This window comes from Balaenoptera musculus, chromosome 6 (genome assembly GCF_009873245.2).
Source record: "Balaenoptera musculus isolate JJ_BM4_2016_0621 chromosome 6, mBalMus1.pri.v3, whole genome shotgun sequence".
Taxonomy (NCBI): domain Eukaryota; kingdom Metazoa; phylum Chordata; class Mammalia; order Artiodactyla; family Balaenopteridae; genus Balaenoptera; species Balaenoptera musculus.
The window spans coordinates 61,127,996-61,145,631 of NC_045790.1; the positions used below are offsets into that span (position 1 = coordinate 61,127,996).

The 17,636-nt window shown below is 39.7% G+C and overlaps 1 protein-coding gene across 6 annotated transcripts in view; it reads left to right on the forward strand.

The window, feature by feature from the left end:
• Positions 1-17,636, forward strand: part of SPATA6L (spermatogenesis associated 6 like) — a 58,748-nt gene that overhangs the window by 26,281 nt on the left and 14,831 nt on the right. For 4 of the 6 annotated variants that reach the window (XM_036856412.1, XM_036856408.1, XM_036856411.1 and 1 more), the window contains 4 exons: positions 4,286-4,410; positions 12,350-12,427; positions 14,865-15,104; positions 17,189-17,291. In XM_036856412.1, coding sequence (XP_036712307.1) covers positions 4,286-4,410; positions 12,350-12,427; positions 14,865-15,104; positions 17,189-17,291 — 546 coding nt within the window. The remainder of the gene's footprint in view (positions 1-4,285; positions 4,411-12,349; positions 12,428-14,864; positions 15,105-17,188; positions 17,292-17,636) is intronic. The other 2 variants (XM_036856410.1, XM_036856413.1) reach the window with 2 other exon arrangements.

The following is a 17,636-nucleotide window of genomic DNA, read 5'->3' on the forward strand; positions in this document are numbered from 1 at the left end:
AGCTGTAAAATGCTCTTTTTTAGTGGGCACCCATTCTGTGAATCAGAGCTTGATCTTTTTTAAATTAATTAATTTATTTTTGGCTGCATTGGGTCTTCGTTACTGCGCGCAGGCGTTCTTTAGTTGCGGTGAGTGGGGGCTACTCTTCGTTGTGGTGTGCGGGCTTCTCATTGCGGTGGCTTCTCTTGTTGCGGAGCGTGGGCTCTGGGCACGCGGGCTCAATAGTTGTGGCTCACGGGGTCTAGAGTGCGGGCTTAGTAGTTGTGGCACACGGGCTTAGTTGCTCCGCAGCGTGTGGGCTCTTCCCAGACCAATGCTCGTGTCCCCTGCATTGGATTCTTAACGACTGTGCCACCAGGGAAGCCCCAGAGCTTGATTTTATACTTTGTAGTGATGTTTACTAGGCATCAGCAAGGAAAGAACTCCTGCCTCAGATGATCTGGTTTTGAATTCCTGCTTTGCCATTTGGCATCATGACAAGTGTCTTAACTCTCAGAGCCTCAGTTATCTGTAAAGAAGGAATCAAGTGAGACTCCATATGGGGAAGCAAGCTGTCAATTCTGATATGCTCTCTAAATGTTAGATATTTCTAGAACCAGTATTCGTTATTAAAATTACTATTTCTCTTAAAGTCTCATTTGTTTCCTTTTTCAGGGAGAAGTTTTTCACTGATGGCATTGATGATGTCCCTGTCTGTGCCATTAGCCTATTAAGAACACCGAGCTCTTTCAGGCATTTTACTTGGCTTATGAGACTTGCTCAGCCTGTGCACATGTTTATTTATTATTTATAACCTAGGCTGTTGCTGTAACATCCCCTTGGTGTGCTGACATTTTCACACTGGGTGGTAGTTTGGATCTTTAGAAAATGACCAAACCAGAGAGACAGAATTGAGAAGCTTCACAGCCTTCTGTTTCTCTAACCCTATTTCAGTTTCTTTTTTATTCTGGTGATTCCAAAAATAGCAGATAACTCACTTCCAATTTTCGGACCTCTCATTTTTATCTTAATTCTTGCTAAATGTAGGAATAGTAAGTAATAGCTTTCATTTTGGATGCAGTGACAAGAACTAGCCAAAAACATATGAAAGGAAAAGGGAAAAGCCCACTGTGTAGAGCACCATACCAGGTGTTTGTTCCCAATAGGAACATACGATCGAAAACACACAATGTTTGTGGAGACCAGCGTAGTGCTGGGAGCACTGCTGGGCTGGTATCACAGATCATTGCATGTATGACGCTAATTAAGTTAAGGATCTCAAGGTGAGATTATCCTGGATTTAGAGTGAGCCCTAAATCCAGTACCTTTTTTTTAAATATATATATAAATTTTTTACTACGTTGGTTCTTTGTTGCTGCACGCGGGCTTTCTTTAGTTGCGGCAAGCTAGGGCTACTGTTCGTTGTGGTGCGCGGGTTTCTCATTGAGGTGGCTTCTCTTGTTGTGGAGCACAGGCTCTAGGCGGGCTTCAGTAGCTGCAGCATGCGGGCTCAGTAGTTGTGGCTTGTAGGCTCTAGGGCGCAGGCTCAGTAGTTGTGGCACACAGGCTTAGTTGCTCTGTGGCATGTGGGATCTTCCCGCACCAGGGATTGCAGCTATGTACCCTGCATTGGCAGGCGGATTCTTAACCACTGCGCCACCAGGGAAGTCCGAAGACGGACAAATCTTTAAGGTAGAGATGACCTCGGTGTGTTTGAGGGACAGCAAGAAGGGCAGGAGGGATGCTAAGGAATGACCAAGGAGGAGAGTGATAATAAAGGAAGTAGGAGAGGTGATTAGAGGCCTGATTATACAGAGTCTTAAAGGCTAGGATAAGACGCTTAGATTTTATTCTAATATGATGGCAAGCCTATTGGAAGGTTTAACCAGGTGAAAGTCACAATCTGATGTAACATCACAGTGTGTGGGGAATAGATTTGAGTTCAGGAAGAATGGAAGCAGGGAGACCAGCTAGGAGGTCATGGCAGCAGTCCAGGAAAGAGGAGGGTGGGGGCTTGGACCATGGTGGTAGCTGTAATAATAGAGAGAAGGGAACAAAATTTAGATTTGTTTTGGAGATATAGTCAACAGAACTTGCTAATGGATTGATGTAAGGAGTGAGAGTGGAATCAAGGATAAATCCTAGATTTTTGGCTTGAGTAACTAGTACTGGCTCCTCTGATGGGAAGGTAGGGGAGAGCTTATTTGTGGAAAAAAGTCAAGAGTTCTATTTTGGACCTGTTATGTTGGAGATACTATAAGACACTTAAGGTGAAACTTGAAAGATGAATAGAATCTCAACAGGGTGGGAAGGAAGAAAGGATGTTTTGTAAGAAATAGCATAAGCTGAGGAAGTGCAGAGCAGAGGAAGGAAAGATGCATCATCAGTCCTTTGTGGCTGGAGCATGTCTGAGAAGGGAAGAAGAGAAAGAAATATGATGAAAAATGTAGAACACATTTTTTTGCACTTTGATCCTTGTTAGAATCCAAACATTCACATTAAATGGAATAAGTAGGAAGAAATTAATCCATCATATTATTTGATGTAAGGTCAGTTATTTTCTACAGTTGATGCACCAAAATATACCCTCATCAGAATTCTTCAGACAAATAAAATAGGAGTCACAAAACAGTAAAGTTGAGACAGGCTGGGACCTGGGACCCTTTGCTACAATGCCTGCACCTGGACACACCTATCCTCCAGCAACAAAATACAGAGAAACTATATGGGACTAAAAATAACTGTGTGCATGGGCAGTTGGGGCAAATTCTGGGCAAAAGATACAAAGGGACCAAAAAACGCAACTGCCACTTCTGAAGAGCCTGGAGCAAAAACAGGGTGTCGGGGAGCAAATGCAGGGTACTGCATGCCTGCAGGTATGCCGCCTGCACTCAACACACACCACCGGAGGGGTGGGCAAAACACCTAAGCCACCTACTGGCCTGATCCCTGGACACATCCCTACCCTCACCCCCATATAAGGAACCAGCTCACCCCGCCTCGGGGACCGAGCAAGCAAGGGAAACGTTATTTGTTTTTGCTCCCTCCTGAGGTCGCAGGGGCCCCAGTAAAGCCTTGCCTGAGTTTCTTATCTAGCCTCTAGTCAATTGCTATTGATTGGGGAAGGCCAGGAACCCTGGTCAGTATCAAAGCTACCTCACTGACTACAGTTACTTTTTTGGTGGTGCTCTGTACAGGGGCCACTCTTGGTCCAAACCACTTGTGTAGCACCTGCTTTGTAGAAGGCACCTTCTCCATCCTTTAGCTCAGTGATTCTTGATCATGTTACACCCAAGATGATCTTTTGGTAATGAGTATTTCATACTATCCCTTTTACCATACTGAAATAATATTCGCAGTTAATATAACCAATTATATAGGTCACTGCAAAAAATATACAGTATTCCAGCCATAATATAAAGGAGAAATACAAAGGAAAATGATTTAAAATAAAATGACATGTATACTAATATGTAAATGTTGAGCAAAATGTAATATTTGGATGTGATATGATTTTCAAAATGCCAAAAGGGTCTTGGTAAATATCCAAACAAAGCAAAGTACAATTGTTCCTTAATCTACATGGTACCTGCTTTCCTGAAAATTCAGTGTATTTTTAAGTTGTACAAAAAAATGCTTTGTGTTTATATGTAACAGTTAGATTCCAGGCTCAGATAACTATAAAAAGTTTTCTTGCCTGAAAGAATGTCTGGTAGGTTGTTAAAAAGTCGTGCAGGAGTGTCTTGAGCATTGCAGGATACCTTGAACTTTGGTTCCTGCCTGTGAAATTTCTCCACAAACTTCCAAAATGTCCCTGGGTTTGGTACCAGTACTGCTGAGAACCACAGCTCTGGCTGTTCTCTGAGCCACTGGGACGCTGACATTCCTGCATCACAGAACACATGGAACCCTAGTCTACACTGTAACCTTTGAACAGGGCATTGTCTGCCTGTTCTATCCCTAGGACCTGGCCCACGGTATGTCCTTAGAAAACATTTGTTGATGTTGGATGGAAAGAGATGGATGGAAAGAGATTTTCCCTTTTGTTCTATTTTGTGGAGCAACCCTTTAGATAGTCTTTTTCTCTGCAGTGACTTGGGAAGGCTTTTAAAAATTATGCATGAGACAAAAAGTAGTAGAAGTCGTTGCCTCTTGAATAACAGGTGCTGTGATCAAAATGTCTATTTTTATCTGAGTGCTGTCTCTGCCATCACTTGTCTAAGCTTTTATTTTGTTAAACTCAGGGATGTAGATACATCATTTTCAGAACATAAATCTACTTATGCCTTTCTTCCTTTGTTTCTAGCGTGGGAAGAGTTGGCCTACTATGAAGAAAACACACGGGACTTTCTCTTCCCTGAACCCAGGCTGACACCTTCTCAACCTGGGATGTGTAGGGAGGTGCTCATGAAGACAGTTGAAGGTTTTCCGGTAAGTGATCTGTGCCCAGCTGGGCTTCTGTTGGGAGAGGAATTCTTGGGACCTGAACATTTTATTCCTGACAGGACCAGTTCATGGGCAGATCACTTCATCTTGGTTAGTGTTCCTGTTGTTCTCTTCAGCAGCCCTGATTAGATGCCCCACTCAAAATAATAAATGATACTGATTCCCACTATTGATCTCAGATGTGGGAGTCTTTTTTTTTTTTTCATTAAATACATTCATTTTGGCTTTCTTCCCACAGTGAAATACTCGAAGTAACCAACATTACTGTGGATTGCCCTGGTTCCTGTAGGAGTACCATATTTTAGCACCATTTATAAGAATACAGATCAAGGCATTTTTCATTATATAAAAGGTCTGAAGTACAAAAAAGTTATTTTAAAGTTCAGAATTAAGCTCAACCACCCCTGGTTACTGGGAAAAAGATTGCTGAGACTGTGATTATCTCCAGCCCCGTATCCTTTCCTTGGATTACCCATGTTTTGGTGAGTTCACCCCTGTGCCACAACTACACCCAAGAAATCAACAAGAATGAGATAAAACTCTGGTCAGTGTTCTCCCTCACTATTAATGAGCATTCAAAATATGGAAATATACAGATGGCCATAAAGGCCTGGGAACAGAGATATACGTAATAAATGGCTTGTTGATATGACTTTTCACTACAATTATCTATTATCTCCAGGCTTAACGACCACTCCGTATAGTTCAATTATACTTACTAACTCATTCCACCATTCCCAGTAATAAATTTCAATTTACCATGAAAAAAAAAAGCAAACGGCACAGCTCACCTTCACCCTCCCAAATGTGGCCAGGTCTCAGGCTGTGGGACCTCGCATACTTAAGAACGTCACTTTGTGACTGTAGGCCAGTGAGCAGGCACATTCATACACACGCATTCATCCCTTCTGGTCATGGCCGAGCCTACCTTACTCCTACTGCTACTGCTACCAAGGGTGGGAGCAGCTAAACCAGTTTAGTTTTGTGCTTCTCATGGCTCCAAGTTATTAACTGGATCACACAGGTATTAATCATCAGCTGCCCATGTCTTAATTCACTGCATAACTCAGCACTGGCTCCCTGATCTCTCCAGCCACTCAGAAGAGATCACCAAGAAGGTTTTCCGAAAGAGTTAAGCATTACATAGTCTTCTTCTGTTAAATAAGGAACTTAAACTTTAGAGAAAGGAATTTGCAGAATTCACGCACAGAAGTCTTCCACTGGTTCAGATTTTTATCCTTGTGTAACGTAAGACATGGAGGTCTGTCAGGCATGAGATGTGGGAGTCTTATCTAACCATTCTAAGTCACTGCCATATTCACACCATCACATAGTTATGAAAAGGTTGCTTCTTTCACCTCTTTTTTTTAATTTTAAAATTTTTTATTGAAATATAGTTGATTTACAATGTTGTGTTAGTTTCTGGTGTATAGCAAAGTGATTCAGTTTTATATATATAATATATATATAATTATTCAGTTTTATATATATTATATATAATAATATGTTATTATTTATATATATTATATATAATAATGTGTTATTATTTATATATATTCTTTTTCAGATTCTTTTCCATTATGGTTTATTACAGGATTTTTTTTGAATTAATTAATTTTATTTATTATCTGCTGGGTTGGGTCTTCGTTGCCGCACATAGGCTTTCTCTACTTGCAGCGAGCGGAGGCTACTCTTCATGGCGGTGTGTGTGCTTCTCATGCGGTGGCTTCTCTTATTGCAGAGCACGGGCTCTAGGCGCACAGGCTTCATTAGTTGTGGCACGTGGGCTCAGTAGTTGTGGCTCACGGGCTCTAGAACACAGGCTCAGTAGTTGTGGTGCACGGGCTTAGTTGCTCTGCGGCTTGTGGGATCTTCCTGGACCAGGGCTCGAACCCGTGTCCCCTGCATTGGCAGGCGGATTCTTAACCACTGCGCTGCTAGGGAAGTCCCTATTACAGGATATTGAATATAGTTCTCTGTGCTATATATAGTAAGACCTTGTTGTTTATCTATTCTGTATGTAGCAGTTTGTATCTGCTAATCCCAAACTCCTAATTTATCCCTCCCCCACCCCCTTTCCCTTCTGGTAACCATAAATTTGTTTTCTGTGTCTGTTTTTTCATCTCTTAATGCAGACTAACTGAAAGATTTAATATCAGTTTATTTAATCATAGCTATTGTTTTAGTAATAATAGTAAAATAGAGTAGTGATAGTAATAATGCTACCTCTGATTTATTTTGTGCTTGGGTTTTTTCATGTGATATCTTATTTTCCTCATAACAGTTCTTAAGTCAGCCAAGGCAGATATTATGGTTTCTACTTAATGGAGGGGAAACTGTCCGAGGTTCACAGACTGATATTATTGAAGGATCTTAAAAGATACAGCAGTTATTTAGTTGATTATCTAACTGTTTGGGGGGCATTATCTGAACCCAAATTCAAAATATTCATTTTGATGTTATCTGGGATGATTTTTAACACTGCAGAAACTCTGACAATTTTCTTTACTTTTATGTCACTTGGATGACCTCTGTTTTTTTTTAAATAATTTTTTTTTCACTTTTTTTTTTTTAAAGTTTGCTGTTCTTCTTTTTATTTATTTACTTATTTATATTTATGGCTGTGTTGGGTCTTCGTTTCTGTGCGAGGGCTTTCTCTAATTGTGGCAAGTGGGGGCCACTCTTCATCGCGGTGCGCAGGCCTCTCACTATCGCGGCCTCTCTTGTTGCGGAGCAGAGGCTCCAGACGCGCAGGCTCAGTAATTGTAGCTCACGGGCCTAGTTGCTCCGCGGCATGTGGGATCTTCCCAGACCAGGACTCGAACCCGTGTCCCCTGCATTGGCAGGCAGACTCTCAACCACTGCGCCACCAGGGAAGCCCCTGACCTCTGTTTTAAGGGCCACATCTTTGTGAATTATAAAAAGCATACTTAATACTCAACTTTTCTGTTACTGCCCCATGAATCACCATTATTATAATTTAATAAAGTGTTATTGTCTCCATTTTGTTGAGAGTACTGTGCAGAATACATAACATGCAGGACCCCTGTTTCTAGGATGTTTATGATGACAGGACTTCTAGTTCTAATACTTCAAACAGCAAGCATTCATCAAAAGTTCTCCTAATCTGAATTCCTAATGAGCATAACTTTAAGTCCTCCAATAATCTTTGAAGGTTTGGTGAATATCACTGACATCATTTTTTTTTTCTCAGAGATATTCTTTGTGTATCGCTTATACCCATGGTACTTGTGAGATGCTCATCTCTATTATGTTGAGTTATTGGGATTTTGCTCTTCAGAAGCAAAAAGGAATAAAAACTATTGAGAATTAGGTGGGAGATACTCTTTATATTAACTTTGGTTTGCCCAAGTTTTCTATTAAATAAATTCTGTCTACAAACACTGGGCTGGTATCCAGCTAAGTATCAAGACAAGAAGAAACACACTTTCTCATATTTTCCCAAATGTTATCTTTGTTTAACTTTATGGGCATAAGTAGGGAGAAGAACCTACAGGAAGTTGTGTTTGTAGTTATTCATAAATGCAGGTAAATAAGCAAAAGAGCTTTAAAACTGCAGGGAAACATCTTCATGCATTAGAGGTAAAGTATCAATTCTTACAATGAAGTTAATGAAAGTATATTTTAAACAATTTGTAAAAAGATAGAGGAGCTCAATTTCTCTATGTTCTATAAAGCAAAATAAAACCAATTGCTGAAGCTTTACTAATAGCTGACATTCATTGCATGCTCGCTAGAGGCCAGGCACTGTGCTGAGCTCCTTACATGGATTATCTTGTTCAATCCTCCTTAACCCTGCAAGGTGGCTACTATTATTTTCCTCATCTTAGGCATGGGGAAGCTGGCATGGAGAATTTATCAAAGGTACTCAGAGTCACAGACCTGGTGAGCAATGGAGCAGGGATTCTCATGTTGGCCTGTCGGGCTTCGAAGTTTGCACTCAGTCACTGCATGATGCTAATTCTCTCATGTTTATTTCAGCCCAGGGTCCAATTTCTTTTCATTAATATTGTAGGACATGAGAATAAATGACATGTGCAGGTCAGGCAAATCATTCACTTCATTTATTTTCTCTTCTTAGTTCATTAAGAATTAGATTTATTTCTTCCAATAAAACGTGACTTTTTCTTTGTACTTCCATACTTTATTTCATTTCCCTTGTTACGCTAACAGCCTTTTTTCCCTCCTTTTCCTGCTGAGGTCAAGAATTCTGAGGAGGGGAATATAATCTGTTTTTTTGTTAGGTAAAGGCTGAATTTGTAAATTAAGCGGAAACAATATTATTTTTTAATTATTAATTTTTAGTTAATAATTTCCATTTTTCTTTAGTGCAGTGATTCTAGTAAAATCCTACTGTTAAATCCATTTATTGACCTAACCATCATCATCACCATCCCATTGCTGAGGGGATTGCACAAGATAGAGCCTGTAAATTTCAGCTCTAAACTGTTATGCTAAAATCAGTACTTCTGTGAAAAATACCTTCCTCCGTATTGTCTGGAAGTCACTGCCAGGAGTGGAGGTCAAATAGGTGAACAAGATGGTGTTACAGGCTGTGGATTCCTTACTGGTAGGGGACCCTCCTCCTCTTCTCTAGGCAAAGTGGAGCTGCATGTATAGCGGTTAAGTGTGGACTCAGGTGGTCTGGGTTCAAGCCCAGTTTTGTCACTGAATGACTGTGTGATTTTGGGTAAATTACTTAATCTCCAGGTACCTTAGTTTCTTCATCTGTAAAATGGGACTGGTAATAGTTCTTCCCTTATAGGGTTATTAGGAGGGTTAAATGAGGTAATATATATATAGTCTTTAGCATAATATCTGGTGTATAGTTAAGTGCACAATAAATGTGAGCTGTTATATTTTATTAAACTGTCATTCAAGGGTTAATACTACTTCTCCATGAGGCATTAAGAAGACTACACCAGTCTGTGGCTTAAGAGATGACTTGTTCAGGCTCAGGCAGCTGGGCCGCTGGGGACCTGGGGCTTCACGCACCCATGAGGTTTTGGATTTCCACCAGTGGTGCTGTGGACCCCAGAACTCCCCTTCCCCTACCCTCTTCTTCATGTGGGCAGTCTTGATAACTGGAGGTGAGGCTGTGCCGGCCATGTTATTGTGCATTTTTTTATGAAATGCCACCTCCCCGCCCCCCGCCCCAATTATTCAACTCTGTGCAGCAACTGGGCTCTTGTGTTTATAAGCCCAGAAATCTTGAGTCACCAGTCCAGGCCTAACACTCTTATGGGCGTACTGTGCATTCTAGAGGCAAAAAAAAAAAAAAGAGGAGGGGGAGCTGAGGAGGTAGGTTGTGCCTGTGAGGACCTGTTCTGTAGACAAGATGAATGTACAGGACTGAATGTGCATCGGAATGAATGAATGCACAGGAATCGAGCTGACTAGTTCATCCATGAGGCCCCCTGAGAGGTAGCATGAGGTAATAGAAAGAGGATGGGTTTTGCTGTCCAGCAGCATTTCAACTCTTGGCTCTACTGATCCCCAGCTGTGTGACATTGGACAGACTAACCTCTTCAAGCCTGTTCCCTCACATTTAGAGTGGGATATAATTGTCTACTACACAGGTTGTGTGAGGATTAAATGCGATCGTACATGTGAAAGCCTCTAGGAGCACCTGGTACCTGTCTAAACATGCAGTGCATGTTGGTTTATTTTCCCTCTAGGGCTTCGGCCGATGCAAATTCTTCTTGCAAGTACTTGGAGTATGTTATATAAGTGAAATGAGCTGTTAGCAACTGGAGGGAGAAGTCGCTATGGGTGTGCCTGGAGGGGAGAGAGTGAGGCCAGGCTTCAAGAGACAGGTAGGATTTGGATGGGCAACAAGAAGAAAGGGAAAGTGCCCCCAGGACAAAGGGGTACCTGGCCAGGCGGTGTTCTCTGGGGGAGAGGAGAGCAAAGGGTCATGTTCAGAGGGGCTGCAGGTGACTGGATGGGGTCAATTGGAGACAGTGTAATTCAGCTCCAAGTCCTATCCCTGTTTTGACGTTTACAAGACATGTGACCTTGGGAAAATTGCTTAATATCTCTTTCTGCCTCAGTTTTTTTTAAAGAAAAATAATTGTATTTTTTAAATGTACAGTAAAATTGACTTTTTTTGATACACAGTTCTATGAATTTAACACATGTATAGATTTGTGAAACCACCATCATAATCAGGATACAGAACAGTTCCATCACTCCCCAAATCTCCCTCATGTTATCTCTTTATAGACACATCCTCCGCCATAATCCACTAATCTGTTCTCCATCATTAAAACTTTGTTTCCTCTTGAGAATGTCACATAAATGGAATCATATAGTCTGTAACCACTCGAGACTGGCTTCTTTCACTTAGAACAATGTTTTTAAGATTCATCCATGTAGTTGTGTGTATCAGTAACTTGTTCCTTGTTATTACTGAGTAGATTCCATTATATAGATATACCACAGTTTATTCACCTATGAAGAACATAAGAGTTGTTTCAAGTTTTTGTCCAGTTCTCAGTTTTATCATTTATAAAGTGGGTTGATGTTAATAATTGTACTTTCCTTAAGCATTATGAGAATTAAGTAGGATAGGGTATATGTATGTGTATGTATATATATGTGTATGTATGTATATATATATGTATGTATCACAATGTTTTAGATAGGATGGTACTGACAGAAAAAGAAGTATTGATCAATGAAACAAAATGAAGAGTTTGGAAATTAATATAAATATTTTGTATGAGATATGAAGCATGTTTTCAAAGCAGGTAGGTAGGGAAGGAGAACTTCTATCCATCCCTCCCCCTTTGTAATCTCATTCAGTTCCATGGTCCAGTGTTTTAAATAGAGTAGCTAACTGCGGGGACACAAGTTGGAATGCCTGGATTCAATTACCAGCTCTGCCAGTACTAGCTGGACAAGTTGCTTAAATTCTCTGTGCCTTAGCTCACTCACCTACAAAGTGGAGATACTACTGGGACCAACCTCACAGGGTTGTTGTGAGGGTTAGATGAGTTAATATAGGCAAAGCCCTTTGGTTGGGCTCTGGCACACAATATGTAGTATTATATGTGTTTAGCTATTCTTATTATGTATGTATTTTATTTTATTTTCAGCTTTGTTGGTATATAATTGACAAGACCTGTATATATTTAAGGTATACAACTTTATTTTTGATATATATATACATTGTAAAATAATTGCCACCATCAAGCTAATTTTTTTTTTTTTTGGCTGTGCTGTGTGGCTTGTGGGATCTTAGTTCCCTGACCAGGGATGGAACCTGGGCCCCGACAGTGAAAGTGCCAAGCCCTAACCACTGGACTGCCAGGGAATTCCCACAATCAAGCTAATTAACATATCCATCATTTAACATTGTAAACTGTTGTTTCTTTTCTTTTTTGTGGTGAAAACACTTAACATCCACCCTCTTAGAAGATTCCAAATATAAAATATGGTATTGTTAACTATTGTCACATTGCTGTACGTTCCACTTCTAGAACATGTTCATCTTGCCTAACTGAAACTTTGTACCCTTTGACTAACATCTCCCCATTTTCCCCATCCTCCAGCTCCTGGCAACCAGCATTCTATTAGCTGTTTCTATGAGTTTGTTTCAGATTCCACATATAAGTGAGACATGCAGTATTTGCCTTTCTGTGTCTGGTTTATTTCACTTAGTATAGGGTCCTCTGGTTTCTTCTGTGTTGTCACAAATGGCAGGATCTTCTTCTTTTTAAAGGCTGAATAATATTTCACTGTATATATATTCGTTATGTATGTATTTTAGATAATGTGTGTAGATTATGCCAACTACACAAAAGAGCATTTAGGTTCTCGGATGATTTCAAGTTAGGATAGGATGAGCAAAGACCCTCTTTACATTTTATTTGTTTCTTTTATGCTGTTTTATTTTCAGGGCATTGCTCCCAAAATAGAGTTTTCTACGAGGACAGCCATCAGAGAACGTGTGTTTCTGCATAGAAACAGATTTCTTGTAAGTATAATCGAGAATCCAGTGATAGAAATGTTAGAAATTTTCTCCACAAATTTAAAGAATTTCAGCCTAAACTCGGTTTACCAAGTTTAGATGCAACTGGACAAACAGAAACCTGGAGACTTATTGCTGGGTTTGAATTTCCATAGTCAAACTGTTTGTTCAGCCTGTCACGTTAGAGTGAGTATGTTTGGCATGTATTCATCATGGCATAATTGGTAGAACAGAATGATCCAGAAGCTACGATCACAAGCTTGATGTGTAGTTTAGTTAGCTTTTGTTGTTGTTGTTCCATGACTTTTACTCTTGATTTTATCAACAGTAGTGTTTCCTTCTTTCCTGTGCTGAGGCTGAAGCTCAGAGTTGTATTTGTGGGCCACCTTTGGTAACAGTGAGGGTCTTGGGGCATCCATGAGCACTACCTTCATTTTACTGTCTTGTTCAGCCCTAATTTCCCCTTCACCCTGATTTCTTTCTGTTTTTGTTTTACCTTATTGTCCATAATTTTGCAACCATGTAAAATCGTTTTTAAAATGACATAGAGAATTAATGAATATAGTTTGTAGACCTCACCTGGAGTCCTAGAAAATACCTTGAAAATGTGGGCTTTGGGTTAAGAGGTACTGAATGAGAAGGGTCACTAATCTGTGCAAATGCATCGATCCCCTGGGCACCATAACTCATAAATGGGAAACCAGTGGTTAATTTTCAGGAAGGCAATAGCTGCTTTTTAGTCTCTCCTTATTTACCCACTGTTTTCTCCTATCTGTTTAAGTGTGCACAGTGATTTTTCAGTTTATTATTCTTTTTCTTCCACTCCACCATTTTAATCTTGTTTTAATCTCCTAATATAGGTCTTCCAATATTAACTTTTTTAAGTGTTAACTTTTTTTTAAGTGTTAACTTTTAAAAATAATAGCTTTCATTGTTTTCTTATAACAAAAGTATCCCATTTATTTTATACAATTAGAAAATACAAATAAGAAAAAAGGACAAAATAAAAATAAAAATTACCTGTTATTCTTACTATCTAGAGATGAGCATGACTACTTTTTTGAATATATTCTTCTGTACACACACACACACATACACATATTTTAATTTTAGAAGATTAGGATCATACTATACTGCATATTATTTCATATCATATTTTCACTTCGAATGTCATGAACGTGTTCTCATGTCCTTAAGTATGCTTAAGCCAGGCAATTTTTCATGGCTTCGTACTATGCCATTGTACAGAAGTACCATAATTTTTGGCAATTCATTTTTCTGCTGTTGGGTACTTAGCTAGTATATCAGTCAGGGTCCAGTCTGGAAAACAAACCATACCTGTTACTTTAACAGAAAGATTTAATGTAAAAAAAAAAGAGGGCAAGCAAGGGTTGGAGGACTGAAAGGAAAAGGGGAACACTGAAGTGATGGAGATAGTAACTACAGGAAGCAGCTTCCACCTCTAGAGTTGGGGGAACAAAGGTTGGGTCATCAAGAACATAGAAAGTGGAGGAAGAAACCCCATAGAAAGGGCACCCAGACATGTGGGGAGGGGCTCCTCTCCTGGGTGTTTCCTCATGATTTCAGAGGGGAGACTTTGATGAGCTGGGACTCAGACCTCTAAGGAGGGACACTGCTCGTTGCTGCTGTCCCAGGAGCTTGGAGGAAGGATCCTGTGGGGCTAGACTCAAATCTCTGAGCAAGGGGCTCTGGCTACCTGGTGCTGTGAGGCTAGTTTTGGATTATGGTAGGAGAAAACTATAAACTGGAGCCATTTGCTGCTGTCAAGGTGAAGAATGGTTGCTGGGGTGATGCTGACAGGAACAGAATGCAAAACTGCAAGTCCCCGGTCCCTTCCTCCTCCTCTAGTCTTACAGTCTCCCTCTAGCGCCCTCTAGTGGTGGACCCTAACAGAACAGCTGGAAAAGCTGAAGGGGGTTTGCAGAGTGCCAGGTCCAGTATCATAAAGCTGAGTATAGAAAGGTGGGTTTGGAGCTGAAAGGAAAGTGCTTACTCACCAATATAGTTGGTTTCTAATTTTTGAAGTGTTCTAAGAATTTCTTTAGCTATACATATAGCCATAATTATTTCCTTATAATAAATTCCTTGAAGTGAAATTGCTGGACCCAAGTATATGCCAAATTCTCTCTCTCTCTCTCACTATATTTCTACATCTATCAATCATCTGTCTATGATGGGGTGGGGGGGTATCTGATACTTTCCAACTTTCTCATAATACAAATAAATCTCACTGCTAATAGTTGAAATATACTAGTGATACTAACCTGACCTGAAGAAAAAATTTAAAATGCCCTTCCTTAAATACATGTTTTATAAATCTGAGATGTTCAATCTTCTACCTTAGTTAAAGTTCAATTAAACACAGTTATATTCTGATTGAGTTTTCTTCTTTAAAAATATTGCTTCTTTTTTGGGGTTTCAGGAAGAAAGATGTAAGTCACGAAGGCCTTTATCTACATCAAATGGACCAAAATTCCCCTTAAGTAGTATAAAGATGAAATCAAGGGAGAGTAATCTCGACAGACTGCCCCAAGGCATGCAGTCCCGGCCGCCCTCTCCATACTTCACCAGGCGTTTCTTTCAGGACCAGTCAGCTCAACTGAATCTTGGAGATAGTTTCAAAATACCCAGAGAAAGCAAACCTCCATTTGTAGTAAGACACGTGAGCCTAAAATTATTTTTCACAGTCCTTTGGAATGGTGAGGGTGTGAATGAGGGTGGAATAAAGGAAGGTTGGACCATGAAAACAAATGGGTAAGTAAATAAATAGAGGAAATTCAAATTGAATGACAACTATGATTAAATTATGTTCACTTCCTAGAGTCATTGTCAGGAAAGATGTCTTATGCAGAAGACTTGCTTAGTAAATGTCTGCCATCCCTATTTTTAATTTCTGAAAATTATTAATAGAGAGTGTTATCTACATATGATAACCTGCCACTGTCCAGAAAAATCAGTGAACTGTCAGTGGTAGAAGATGCATATCAAAGGCTGGCATATACTCTGTACCAATCTGAAACCAAAGCCTCATCTGTTTTAAGAAAACTGGTTTGAGTTTTCTTAGTGAAGTTGTTGCTTAATGGCCGCACTTTTAAGAGCAGGAAACATATGTGTGCAGGAAGATGCAATGATGTGCCGTAGTCAAAACCCTTAATTAAAGTTATCTTAGATTTAGCCCTCAGGAAATAGTAGGCAAATTTAATCACACTTGTTCTCATAGTCTCAAGATTTTTTGACTACTGTAAAAGTAAAGGAAAATGTAGAAGAGTTCAAGAAAAAAATTACCCACAGGTTCACCAGAATAATAAAATCATTGTTTAATTTGATACATTTTCTTTTGCCTTTTTTTGGTGTTCATAATGCCTTATTTTTTCCCACAAAGTTGTAATTATACTGTATATACAGATTCGTTTCTTGATATTTACAGTTAATATCACATTAAAAACACTTCCAGTATTAGTTCATATTTTTCATGAACACCATTCCACATTCTAGTTCATGACTTATTCTTCAGAATGTTAACTATTGATATTATTGTCAAGTTGATAACTGGACTTAAAGTTACCCGTGATGATGTTTATGCATTAGACACAAGAAATGAAGCATATGGTAAATCTCAACGGCAAGGTGCTTTTGAGATGACTGGAGATAGAGTTGGTTTGTAGGTAGAACAGAGATGTTGTTTGGCTAGAAAGTACAGGATAGCTGTTTTCTTCATGGTGACCTGGGTAAAAATGTCTGGCAAAATCTAGCAACCACTCTTTAAACATGGCTTCATACAAATATTGTTGAATTGAGTTTATTGAGTCTGATTTATCTCATGTGACATGAATTTTTATAAAATACAACTTTAGTGTATGCCATTATGGGCTAAATAACCTTAAAATCTTGGAAGTTTTCTTAGGGAATTAAAACTTGCTTGATACTTTTATTTAACAAATTCTTATACAGTCTTTACTAATGTGCCAAGCTCCTAAGTGCTCTTTTATTTAGCCAGATTTCCTGATGATATCTGAAGTTTAAGTAGCAGCATTAAAATGTAGAGGACCTGATGTTGTCAAGATTGTAAATTCTAATCAAAGTATTTCTTGAAGTAGAATGAAGAGTAATATTATAACATGCTTTCTTGAAATTAAAAAAAAAAAACAGAAATAAACAACGTACAAAGAAACTCCAGCAACTCTATGTCATACATATTCTGGAAGAGTCTCTATTTCAAGTATTTTGACATGTTGGCAGATCATGTTGTCCAGTGTAGGAAAATACGGTTACCTTAAGTAAAATAATACAGTCACCACTATCCTTTTTTTCAAGGATATAGACACTCAGACTGGAAGGGGATGTGGAAGGCTGAAATGTCACCTTGTGAAAATCCCTTGTCTTCAGGGAGGACCACACCTAGGCCAGTACTGCTCAGACTGTTTAGGAACATGAAACTCTGTCTGGTTCTAAAAGAATGTGAAATAAATGTCACGTGCTGTTTTCTGGGCTGGAGCCTTACCAGTGGTTAGAATATGATTTGTGCCTAGTGTTAGCCCATGTCTTCGTGTTCTAACCTCAGTGAAGGTAGGGACAGACAGGTTTCCCTATTGGGTATGACATTTTATATACTTGGAGACTGTGATTTAATCTGTTCCCAACCTCTTTTCTCACCTGCATGACTGTGACTGAGGGGGAGAAAGGCATTACAGGTAATGAGGAGAGGGTAATACAAGCTACAGTGGGTTCAAGTCTCATTCCTTTCAGGTGGACAGTGCAAAGCCCTTTGGTGAGAACAGTTCAGAGCATCATTCCCAGAAGTCTAGAAGAAAATCTGACTTTTCAAACTTTCCATTTCCAGTGAGAAGAGGTACTTGAGTTTCTTGTTATTCCTATATAGTTTCCCCATGGGAACGAATGCATCCTACCTACCTCTAAGTCTTCTTTCATTCTGAGGAATCACATGTTTCTTTGGAAATTCAGGGCCTAATTCTCAGGTGCCCTCCCGCTGTGGAGTTTCCAGGGAGGGAGTTCCCATGAGCAGAGTCAGCTGAGAAGCTGTTTCAGAGTTCCCCTAGCTGTTGAAGGAGACTGCTCTGAGTAGTGTGACCACTGAGCGTGCTCTGGTTGTGGTTGTTCCCTGGCTGGGCTGGAAAAGCAGGGAGCATCTTGTCCTGGTGGAATCTTCTTGCTAAGGTACCACTGATAGCTAACA